The sequence below is a fragment of the Sinocyclocheilus rhinocerous genome, unplaced genomic scaffold (assembly GCF_001515625.1).
Source record: "Sinocyclocheilus rhinocerous isolate Xijiao unplaced genomic scaffold, SAMN03320098_v1.1 scaffold760, whole genome shotgun sequence".
In the NCBI taxonomy this organism is placed as follows: domain Eukaryota; kingdom Metazoa; phylum Chordata; class Actinopteri; order Cypriniformes; family Cyprinidae; genus Sinocyclocheilus; species Sinocyclocheilus rhinocerous.
In genome coordinates this window covers 431,338-443,632 of record NW_015667422.1, presented here as the reverse complement: position 1 = coordinate 443,632, position 12,295 = coordinate 431,338, and the positions used below count along the sequence as shown (strand labels likewise).

General features: G+C 36.8%; 2 protein-coding genes across 3 annotated transcripts in view; both read right to left on the bottom strand.

Moving 5' to 3' along the window:
* The window catches only part of LOC107733942 (furin-1-like), a 115,295-nt gene extending 111,520 nt beyond the window's left edge, over positions 1-3,775 (bottom strand). The window contains exon 1 of one of the 2 annotated variants that reach the window (XM_016545797.1): positions 3,330-3,775. The gene's annotated coding sequence lies outside the window, so the exon portion shown is untranslated. Of the gene's footprint in view, positions 1-1,509; positions 1,580-3,329 lie in introns of those variants that run through there. The other variant, XM_016545796.1, reaches the window with a different exon arrangement.
* Positions 3,741-12,295, bottom strand: part of LOC107733931 (stereocilin) — an 18,159-nt gene continuing 9,604 nt past the window's right edge. The window contains exons 17-29 of the mRNA XM_016545783.1: positions 11,692-11,774; positions 11,474-11,609; positions 10,573-10,769; positions 10,224-10,314; positions 9,976-10,135; positions 9,718-9,887; positions 9,481-9,636; positions 9,261-9,403; positions 9,028-9,176; positions 8,837-8,934; positions 7,437-7,584; positions 7,242-7,307; positions 3,741-3,901 (exon numbers count right to left, since the gene is read on the bottom strand). Of these exons, the coding sequence (XP_016401269.1) occupies positions 3,741-3,901; positions 7,242-7,307; positions 7,437-7,584; positions 8,837-8,934; positions 9,028-9,176; positions 9,261-9,403; positions 9,481-9,636; positions 9,718-9,887; positions 9,976-10,135; positions 10,224-10,314; positions 10,573-10,769; positions 11,474-11,609; positions 11,692-11,774 (1,758 nt within the window). The remainder of the gene's footprint in view (positions 3,902-7,241; positions 7,308-7,436; positions 7,585-8,836; positions 8,935-9,027; positions 9,177-9,260; positions 9,404-9,480; positions 9,637-9,717; positions 9,888-9,975; positions 10,136-10,223; positions 10,315-10,572; positions 10,770-11,473; positions 11,610-11,691; positions 11,775-12,295) is intronic.

Genomic DNA, 12,295 nt, shown 5'->3' with positions numbered 1-12,295 from the left:
CCGTAAGTGATGTGCCAAGTCATCATCTTGGCTGGTAAGCCACCAGTAAACTGAAGATGGGAGGGAGGACAGCTGACTTATTCTTCTAGAGAAACATTCATCAACTTCCATATTCAGTTATGTCAGACTGTCATTTCTTTGCAAAACCATCCCATCGTTTCTCCTCTCTTATAACTAAGCAAACACTGATGCAAGATTCTTGTTGACATGAGGCTCAACTTGCCATAAACTTAAGCTGGTGATTATTGAATAAAGCAGCGCATTAAATTTACCCTCGGTTTCTTCCATTCATTTGTCTAAAGGTAGAGGAAAAAAATTAATAAAAAAATTCCGGAAACCACTTTTATTGACTGCTGGGATGAGTTGGCTTGCAATTTATTTGATCTTATAGAAAGAAGAAAAACTTTAAAGAGGCAAAAACCCTTGCTTGTCCTGAATAAGTCTGGATCGATTCAGCAGAATTATCTAGCACATACGATTCATGCTGAGTCCGGTTGACCTGTCCACACCCTTAATGGCCCATTTCATAATCACATAAACGCTTGTCACACAGTCTCATTGGACAAAATGGGTTCTTTTTTCTGTAAACAAGAAAGGCAACTGAAATTATGTCTCACAATCTGATAAGACAACCCATCTTCTGCTAAACATTTGCATTCTGCTTCACTTAAATGCAAAAAAGTGGGTGTACTTTTTGTACTCAGTGATATTATCACCATAACAATGTCAAAAGAATGCTGTCCGATGTGTTAAACTGCACCGATTCAGATGCACTACCTGTTCTACCACTAATTTACCATCAGGAAAGAAAATAAACGTATATTCTGAAACTTAAACAGGATTTCACACAAACACCTTCATTTTTAAACTCAATATGCTGTATAATATGTAAGTATGTACATGTATGCAACTTTTAACAAACATAATTTTGGAAGTTTTCATTGAAATTATACATGGAAATCAACATGCATCTTAAAATTCAGATTTGAAAGCACAACAGTGAAAAAAAACAAATGACAGAATTCAGGCTACATAAAGCTTGTATTTGTATTACAAGTTTAGTACTTGGATTCAGCTTTACTGTAAAGTAAACAGCTTACAGCAGCTTTGATCACCACGAATCAGTAAACACTGTTTATGAGAACACAAAAATATTGCTACAAAGATTTGACAAATGAACCAATTAATTTACCTAATAAGATCAAAAGTACTACACATGCATACACAAATTTAGACTACATATTTAAGACCATCATTTTCACAGAGTATTTCACAAGCATTAAAACACTTCCACAACTCCAAACCTTTTTGCAAAAACAAAAATAATAATAAATAATTTGTAAGAATTTTTTAAGACAAACTTCACAGGAAACATGAAACTAAAATACTGTTTACATGCAAGTTCTTACAGCAGTTTATTTCAACTTAGTAATAGACTTCAGCTCACTTAACCCCCATAACATAAAGTTTTTATCAGGTCAAGAGAAGAAAATAAAGAACGATACTCACTTGAGCACTGAACGCGTGTCTAACCCTGATTAAGTAGGCTAAGCACTAAGCAAGAAGTGCGTAACTTTCCTGACAGCAATTTAAAGCTGTGCCAGCCCTGATTTCAAAGTACACCCACTCATGACATCACAACATGGTTAACACTTCACAGGCAGAGGAAACAGGCACAGAGATGTTTGACGGTAATTGTAGACCACTTGGAAAGAACTCAAGACAGGATGCAAAATGTGGGACTTTTAGATAAGTCTGCTTTATCCGAAAATGTTGAAGGAAACCTAAATTTTATCAGTCTGCTTTATACATGCAATCCATTCTTGATTTCAAAACACAAGCGAATGCATGTTCCAAAGAAGAGACAAACTTTGTTTCCTGGCAAGCATTACACTGGGATTGGTAATGGCTGAAACATTAGTCTCATGAGGGAAACTAATGAAAACATGATCAATTTAACTACTTCGAGGGTAAGAAAACACCAGACAAAGGAAATAAACTTTGAGATGGGGATCCATGCACTTCATGCATAAAGTTAATAACAATAATTTACTTGGATATAATTAATTTATAGAATATTTAATGCTGAATACTCCACTTCACAACAACAGAGCAAAACAGCCACCAGCATATATTGATAATAGACAATAGAAAAATTTTCAAAATAGCATTTGGACACTTAACTCGCACTTAAATGTATTAGACCACAAAAAAAACTAGTGGCATCGGCAAATAAGCTATGCTTTTCACAGAACTACCTTTTATGAGGCATTTTTGTTTTTACTTTTTATCAGCTGGCCTCAGGGTGATTTTTTGAGTCAAAATCAGAAGTCTTGTTTCTCAAATGTGCAAGAATACAAGATCCATACTTGAAAATGATATGACACACAATCATACGATTAAATAACACAGCTAGATAAATAAAATAAGTTCAAATGGTTTTTCTTTTTTAATAAATCTGCAAAGATGTCAACAATTCTGTGTTTTTCTGTCAATATGGGGTGCTGTGTGTACATTAATGAGGAAAAAAAATTAACTTAAATGATTTTAGCAAATGGCTGCAATATAACAAAGAGTGAAAAATTTAAGGGGGTCTGAATACTTTCCGTACCCACTGTATATACACACAGTATATACATATTTTACATACAGTTTGATGTCTTGTTTTATATATATGTATATGTATGTATGTATGTATGTATGTATATATATATGCGTGTGTGTGTGTCAAAAATATAACAAGACATCAAACTGTAAGTACAGTTTTTAGGACTAATAAAAGAGCATAAAGCAATATGAAGTAGTATGCACACATTTTAAGTGTGGAAATTTGTGTTCACACTAGCAGAGTAACTACAGATGGGAGGAAGGTTAACAACCAGAATATTAACTTAAAAGTGTCTGGTGCTATTTAAAAAAAAAAATTTTTTTAAATTGGGGGAGGTGGGTGCACTTTACTATAAAAATTGTTTTGCTTGGAAAATGTGTTTGTGTTGTTTTAAAAATGAATAACATAATATGAAACTAATTGATATCCACTGGAATTAAAGTAGGTTTTAAGTGTCCAAATGCTTTTAGGGGAACACACACACTACATGTGTTGTTTCTGCATTTATTGTGCTGTAACAGCTGTACACCGATGTGTCTTTTTAAATAAGTCTAGTCTATAGAACACGATAGTATTCAAAAAGGAAAAGTTAGTCACAAAACATTCTGCGGTTCACATAAGTTTGTAAACTCTACTTTAGTACGGAATAAGTCATATGCCATTTCAGTACATAACACAACAATCCTCACGGTACTTCAGAAGTACTAAATGAATTTCTTACCTCAACAGCATCAGCTTCTAATCTTCCGTTTCCTTGGACACCACGTAAATCCACGAAACCTGTCCACGGACACGACGAAAAGTCCTCCGTGTCTCACTGAGCCCCAAACAAAGCTAAACTCAAGACGCCGACGAAGTAAGTTAGTGTTGTCAAGAGGACAGACTCAAACGTCCTGACGTGCTGGACTGTCCTAAAGTCCAAGCGCACTCATCTTACTGTACAATAGGGAAACTTTGCGATAGGTTTGCTTGCTCTGTCGCACGCAACGCGACGCTAAGGCATCACTGAGAACTGGTTCGTCTGAGCCACCTTTGGACCGATACGCCAACATAGTTACGGACGCATGCTAGAACGTTTCAAATCGGCGGAAGCGAGTAAACAAACGAATTATTTTTTTTTAAAAATACACCTCTATCCAGGGACTGGACTGGAGAGGTAGTCCACGGACTGCTTCTCAGGAAATACGTCACAGATATACGCAATGAATTGCGACGTCAAGACGCGTCCTCTTGAGCGCGTCACGCGGTGAGCGATTTGCTTGCGCCATCTGCTGGATAGACGCGCGTAGTTCACTTCAAAAACACAAGGTTTTTGTTTGTTTGTTCGTTTGTTTTTTGTTTGTTTTTTAAGACTAGTAACAAAAATAGAAAACAAATATAATACATCAAGACACAAAATGCTTACGATATAAATATTGTATGGGGGTGATTTTTTTTTTATACTTTATTAAAAGCTTGCAGGCGTGTGTCCATTCAAATTAAAGTTCACTTCATATTTTGGGAAAATGAATCACCTGGATATTTAAATATACTAGTTTGTCCATGTTATGTAATTACAAATATATGCTTAAACCAAAATCGTGACATTGCTGCACCCCATGTTCACTTCATTGTGGTATTTTGATCCAACTAATATGATTTCAGGCTTTAAAATTGTGATTTTAATATTTTGTCCAATGAATTAAAACATGCAAGATAATAACATGAAGGATGTAGTTATAGAAATGACCCATACAATACATAATATATATGATCTGTCAGTTTGACACAAAAAAAAACAATTATTAAAATTAAAGCTCATTATTAAGAATTTCACTTGAAGTATTAGCATGATTAAGATTCGTTTATTTGTTTTTCTATTTTTTTTTTAATCAAATGCATTTTTTCCACTTCATATTTTCCTTTTAGAGCTTCTCCAACCTTACAGACTTTTAAATAAAAAATAAATAGCCTAATCGAAATATCTTGCAAGTACTCCAATGACGTTCCCGACAAACCTTGTTTTGATTTTTATGCATGTGTGTACGCTACAATGCAATGTTGCTGTATTCTGTATTATGCATTTTTATGCTACAACTTTTGCGAGAGAAAAAAAAAGTAATAGTGGCGCATGCGCGGTTCACTTTCAAACCCCAAAAATGTGTTGTATTTTATGTTCGCAGAATAGACTGCATTGCATCCGACCACTGGTGTTTGACCATTCTTCTTTATTTTATCATAAACGTGATCATGAGACTCTCTGCGTATTTTAGAAAATTTAAATAGGCTATGACTTTCTTTATATTAAGCACAACTGCAGTCTTGCCACTCCTCGAGTAGTACGAGGAAGCAAAGCAGCACTTCAAGTTGGAATGCAAATCAGGCGGGTGAGTGCGTCCTCTCTCGCCCATCAATGGGTGCATCTACCCACAGCTGACTTAATGATGCAACTAATGAAGCTCCTGAAGCCCAAACTCATTATGGTCACGTCAATCGGGATCACGTTTCAAAGTGTATATTTCATATTTCACTGCTTGCTTGTCATTATGATAATATTCAAGCATCGTTGGTTTGATGACCAAAAGTCAAGTTATGTTTTATTTGTCAGTACAGTAGTCTTTGTGAAAGGCAATGTAATGGACTGACAACTCGTTATGTAGACGGACAGTTCGTTAGCTATTTGTATTGCATTATGAATGCATTAGAAACTTTTTAAAAAGCTTTTTTGCTCCTTAACCCAAAAGCTACAGTTGTGTCATTCCTATTAGATTTGTTTGCAAAAGTCTTGGACATAAACACAAATCTGATGCATTATCATATGGTCCACAGAATAATTTAAAATCTGGTTTGTTTACTGTATTTGTGCATTACTGAGTCTGATTAATCTGTGTACGGAAGCATGCAAGATATGGTGGACACTTTAACATCTGTGGCATGGTGGATAGTGTACATATTAAAATGTATTAGAACTGCAGTACTCATTGACACAGGTTTAAATTAGTTCTCTGTGCCTTCTTGTGTGCCCTCACTGTTTTTTAATTTAAAGGCAACAAGCCCAAAATCTTTGACATGCAGTATCTAAAGGTCAGTGTTTGGGAGTAACTAGTTACATGTAATGGCGTTATGTAATTTAATTACAAAAAAAATGTAACTGTAATCCGTTACAGTTACTGAGAAAAAAAAAGTCTAATTAAATTACAGTTACTTGTGAAAATTTTAACAATTACAAAGGGGGTTACATCTGAATATTTTCACACACACACACACACACACACACACACACACACACACTCACATATATATACAGATTCAGTTGATTTTTTACCCTGACTGCTCTAAAATATGAGACACCGATGTTTCAGGAGTTTAGGACACAGAATAGGACACATGCTTATTCAATAACTGTTTGTTTCCTATTTGGGTTTATGTATATGCATTATTTTTTAAGTTTAACTGTTTTTTCCAAGGCATTGTTAGATGCCAGTGTTTCCTGTCATAGCTATGCAAAGATTTGATTTAAAAAACAGTATCAAAGCTATTCAACTTTCTTGTTATGATTTCAAGTGATGAAGGATTTTGAAAGTCTGACAGTGTTGAGCACTACTGTAAGGTTAACCCTGCATGGTTTAAATGTTTGAAAATGATTAACAGTTGAAAACATTTGTTAGAAAAGTAAAAAAAATATGTGATCAGTTGCATCACTTTAATAAAGTTATTGAAATAGATATACTTACTTATTACATTTTAAATAGGGTAACTTGTAATCTGTAACCTGTTACATTTCCAAAGTAACCTTCCCAATACTGCTAAAGTTTATTGCCTAAAAATTGTCCAAATTTTGTTTTATTAAACAATGTTGTTTTAATGGGGAAATTTACTTTAGTTTACTTAAAGAAATAGTCCACCCAAAACTGAAAATTTACTTATGAGTTTGTTTCTTCATTGGAACAGATTTGGAGAAATTTAGCATTACATCACCAGTGGATCCTTTGCAGTGAATGGGTGCCGTCAGAATGAGAGTTCAAACAGCTGATAAAAACATCACAATAATCCACACCACTCCAGTCCATCAGTTAATGTCTTAAGTGAAAAGCTGCATGTTTTTGCAGTTTTAACGTTATAGCTGCATTATGGCGTTTTAACTTTAAACCGTGGCTTCTGGCAAAAATATGACTCCATAATCCATAATAACGCCTCCTCCAGTGAGAAAGTCCATCCCCTGTTGTCCTCTCACATCAAAATCCACCCACATATTTGTTTAGAACTGTTTTGGACTTTCTCGCTTGTAAACGTTGCTTAATCTGTGTATATTTCTCTTCTGATAATATTGGAGAAAGCAATATTATGGATAGAAGACTCATATTTTAGTCGGAAGCAATGGTTTGAAGTTAAAAACATCTTAATCGCTTTTCACTTCACAAGATGTTAACTGATGGACTGGAGTGGTGTGGATTACTGTACTGTTTTATCAGCTGTTGGCATTCTGACGGCACCCATGTTGACTTTAAATAATGCTTAAAGTGTTTATTTGTAAATATGTAAAATGTTAGTTTTGTGTTTGAGTTAGCATTTAATTATAAATGTAAGAATTCAATAAAGAGGAACAAATAAAAAGCCTTAGGTTATAATCTTTATAATAGTATCCACAATGTACAGACATAAAGTAATAAATATTTTCTGAAGCTGCCGGCAAACCATAACAATGGAGCCTGGTTCCTGCCTGCAGAGACAAATATATTTTGTAGTAAAATGACAGATTAATAACAGATCGACAATTACTATATGCAATTCTTTTTAGCTACCAAAGCATATTTAGTTAAGAATAACGACATTGTTTGAACTAGCTTACCTCTGTGCTCAAGCATGAGTTCACCTTCATACTGAGCCATGCCAAGTGCTTGTCTTTGTTCGCTGTCTAATTCTGCCCACTGCTCCTCTGTCACGGCACACGCTTGTTCAGAGCTCAGCCAAGACAGCTGCGTGGCACTGAATACAACCTGAAATAATGAGAAACATGATGAACCAATGTTGGCAACAATTTGGGGTCTTCCTTGTGTTGATTTTTGGTTGGAAGCTCTCAGTTTAAGGTAAGTCATTTAGAGAAACACAAATAGCACATTCAAAGCCACTACAAATTATTTTTACTATACACACAAATTATATTCAAAACTACATGTTTTTTTTTATTGCTTAAACAACCCACCAATCAGGTAATTGACCTAAACTGTGGATAACCTGCACATTAATGCTGGTTTAAGGTTCACATGGTCCTGCTTGGATGCTTTTCTTAGGACATATTTATATAAGGAGTGTTACTGCATTCATAAACAACAAAAATGCATGTTTTTAAAAGTGTTTTTTTTTTTAAACCAGATATATGGCATCTTAATGTGGAACCACGACCAAAGCGTTTGCCTGAATGTATATGGCTCTAGCAGGGGTGCTGTATAGGGGAAGAATTGAAAGATGAAAGTTTTCTGAGACAGTTTTAACATAAACTGTCTAAAGGTTTAGTCATGTTTACTGTTCTTCTGCAAATTTAATGGGCAATATCCAGCCATTTTAATAGGAAAGATTGAGAATTTCACTTGAAGGCGAAAGATTTCCCTGTGCAGATTTTGCAGCTGGTTCAATCACACAGATTTGGTGCGTTGACCAATAGAAAGCTGCTCTGTTTGAAAGCTACTTCTCTGTGAGATATGCTTCATACAATGCAACACAATTGACAATAGACCTTTTTTGTGTTCACGTTTACAGGTTTTTTGGTGAATTTTTGGGGAATGCATGCGATTGAAAATTCTGCATGGAGGCATAAGATTTCCCCGTGCAGATTTTGCAGCACATTCATACTTGTCACACAGATTAGGCACATTTCCCAACAGAAATCTGACTGGTTTGAAGTGACTTCTGTGTGAGCTGTGCTTCAAAAATGCTACACTACTGACAATGATGGACAATAGATTTTGTCAGTAGCGTAGAGATGTATGAAGCACTTCTTAAACAGAAGTTGCTTTAAAATCAAGCAGCTGTTGGTCAGTGCATCCAATTGCAAAAGTGCATGACCAACATGAATATAAGCGTAATCTGCGTGGTGAATTTTTTTGCCCCACACAAAACACTCAATTGCACCAATTCTTAATGGAATGACTGGATTTCGTCGAGCAGTGGTACATGTGACCGCACCTTTAGACGATTAACAGAAGGATACAAAGTGAAAAAAATGAATGAAAACAGACATCCATCACTCACAGCAAATTTTCTTGGAGGTATTAGGGTTATTGCTGCTGGAGTAAGACCATCCACTTGCTCTTTTATTAGTGCAGACAACACCATATCCTCCAGCCCAGCTGAAGACACAAAATCAGTTTGTCTTATTCTTTTTATAAGCCTGCGCAATTTGGCATGTGTATACTGTCCATTGAACTGATTGAAATCAGTACCTGCCAAAGTCCCAATCTCAGTGAAGACCTCAGCGCCCCAGCTGCTGACTGGACCAAAGCCCAGAGGATTGGATAGGCGTGACGTCAATGTCTCGGTCTGCTGCTCTGAACACGGCAGTACCATCTCCCTCAGAAACAAAGCGGCCACACTAATAGACACAAACACAATGCTTTAAAAGGTTTTGTGGTGAATCGTTTTGTATTTGAATTGCGTGAACTGATTTTCCCCCAACCTCAGGTTGAACGGGTCTATACGGGAAATGTCAGAGGAACTAAAGCCACAAAGTAGATGTCCAAAGGAAACAAGCTCCACCACACCAAGTTCTTCAGGCTTTTGTTTAAGTCGCTTCATTATACCAAGGACAACTGCTCTCATCTGTTAAAAAAAAAACTAGACGTAATGTATCTTTCCTGTTTAGGACTTCAGGCTAATCCGAACAACTGAAAACGTACTTTCTTTGCATTCCACCCATTGAGGTCCCCCAGATGGGCCACCACAGCCAGATTGGACAAGTTGACAGCCTGTAGGTCTCTTTCGCCCATCTCGGTCACTATACAACCCAGTTCCAACACCTGTTCTGGTTTAAGCTGCCTCACTGGCTTATACACCTAAAATAATGGTTGTTGTATAAGATAAAGCATTTGATAATCAACAAACAAAAGCATTTGGACAAGCATAAGCGGCTTAACCGGTCTGAGTTCCATCCAAAGTGCTTCACGTTGCTCGGCGTCAAGTGTGTCATCTTGACCGACGAACTCAACACACACCTTCAGCTCCCTCTTCTTCATTCGATTCAGCTGAAAGGACCTCCAGGCCGATGGAAACGTCCCTTTAATGTCTGCACAGCTTGGAATGGTCCCTAGTAAGCAACAATATACGATTTACCTTTCCGAAGTCGTCAAATAATATCTAATGGATTCTGTAAATGAATACAGCACACAACTCACCCCTTCTCATCCACCATCGACCTTTAACGATCCTGTGGGTGAGACCGTTCATCTTTTCTCGTAATCCTTTCCGGTCTGAACAAGCCTTTCCCAATTCGCTGTTTTTCCAAAGCCACTGGCTCATCAGAACCTGCTCAATTGTGTCTTTACCTAAATCACCCTTGAAGGAAAAATGTAGAGGTTTGACGTGATGATATCCTGTACAATATTGAGATTTAGTTGAATGGAAAGACCTGTGTTTCACTTACCAGTGGTAGGGATCTTATCTGCTGAGGTGAAAGGGTGAACAGCAGTCTACCCACATGCTCAACATCCCCAACCATCCATGTTTTCGGATCTCTGTAGCAAACAATAGGGTCTGTCAAATTCCCAGTACAGATGCAATTTGTATTTTGCTTGCAGCGAGGAGCTACATTTTGCAGCTGCAGTCAGTACAAAGAGGTTGTCAACAATATGAAAATGGAATGACTTTGTCTCACCCCAGCATGCTTCTCTCTGTGAGCAAAGCTGCTATTTGTCTGAAGGTGTCAGAGGGCAGGCAATATTGTTTCAGTTCCTCCAGTCGCAGTTTCAGAGCCTCTCGGTCCGAGCTAACACCCCAGCATGCTTCTCTCTGTGAGCAAAGCTGCTATTTGTCTGAAGGTGTCAGAGGGCAGGCAATATTGTTTCAGTTCCTCCAGTCGCAGTTTCAGAGCCTCTCGGTCCATGTGAGCTAACACATCCCTGTCCAGGAAAGGCAAAAAAGGACCGAGCATGTCCATGGAGGCCCCGGTGAGCCCATTTTCAGAGATGCCCTGTCAATGGAGACAAAAGGATGGAAAAGAAGGAATTTTGAATACAATGTGCATTTATTATCTTAATGTATATTAAGTCTGCACAATCTGATTATTTGGCATATTTGACTTGTAATGGATTTGGCATACACTACAATTCAGAAGTTTGGGGTCGGAGATTTTAGTTTTTTAAGAAATTAATGCTTTTATTCAGCAAAGATAGGTTCGTGTGATACTGAAGACTGCAGGAATGACTGCTGAAAATGTAGTTTTGCCATCCCAGGAAAAATGTAAATATATAAAATATAAAACAGTTATTCTACATTGTAATAATATGACACAATATTGCTGTTACTGCATTTTTTTTATCAAATAAATGTAGCCTTGATAAACATAAGAGACTTTTCAAAAACATACCAAACCCAAACTTTTGAACGGCACTGTATATGACTTTCAGTTTGAACAAAAACCTGATCCAAACCATATTTATAAAATCCCCTTTTTTTTTTTTTTTTTTTCTGCATTCTGCAACAGTAAAATTAGATTTCACGTAGGGTTTTTTTTCCTCTCTAAAAAAAAAATAAAAATTTAAATAATTTGGTGCCAATACCAACTAAAGGATGAGGGAATCAGTCGTCTGGGTCACTGTGAAACTTTTCTGAAATGTTCCACTGCATTGACTACAATCATGAAATGTTGAAAATCTGCAATGATTTTGTGCTTACGAGTGCATCGATAGCTTTCTCTGCTAGGGCCGTTTGCTTGTGTCGTGGTAGCTGGAGAAAGTCAATGAAGTGTTGTCGAACATGGTCCAGTACACTTATGAGTGAGGAGTTAGACAGGTGCTCCATCATGGTCAGCCTGAGAGACGAAATGCAACGGTAGGACCATGAAAGTAAAAGAACAACAAATGAGAATCTGTATAGTCAACCACTGATCTTACGGTAATCCTGCAGCAAATGAGGGGTCCAAGTCATTTAGATCAATATCAGGCCGTTTCCGTAGCTCCACCACAATGCATTTCCTCTGTTGAAACATAACATCAGTGTTGTTCATTTCCCACAGACACACTCAGTTATGTCATATACTTTTATTAATGAAATAGATTATTGGGGGGGATGTGATTAAAAGTGCCATGAGCTATGTTAAATCATCTTACTTAAAGGGATAGTTCACCCAAAAATGAAAATTATGTCATTAATTACTCACCCTCATGTCGTTCCAAACCCATAACACCTTCATTCATCTTCGGAACACAAATGAAGATATTTTTGATGAAATCCGAGAGCTTTCTGACCCTGCATAGACAGCAAGGGAACTGCCATGCTCAAGGTCCAGAAACGTAGTAAGGGCAGCGTTAAAATAGTCCATGTGACATCAGTGGTTCAACTTTAATTTTATGAAGCTATGAGAATACTTTTTGTCCGCAAAGAAAACAAAAATAACGACTTTATTCAATTATTTCTTCTCTTCTGTGTCAGTCTCCGCCACCATTCATTCTGTCTATGGAGGGTCAGAAAGCTCTCGGATTTCATCAAAAATATCTT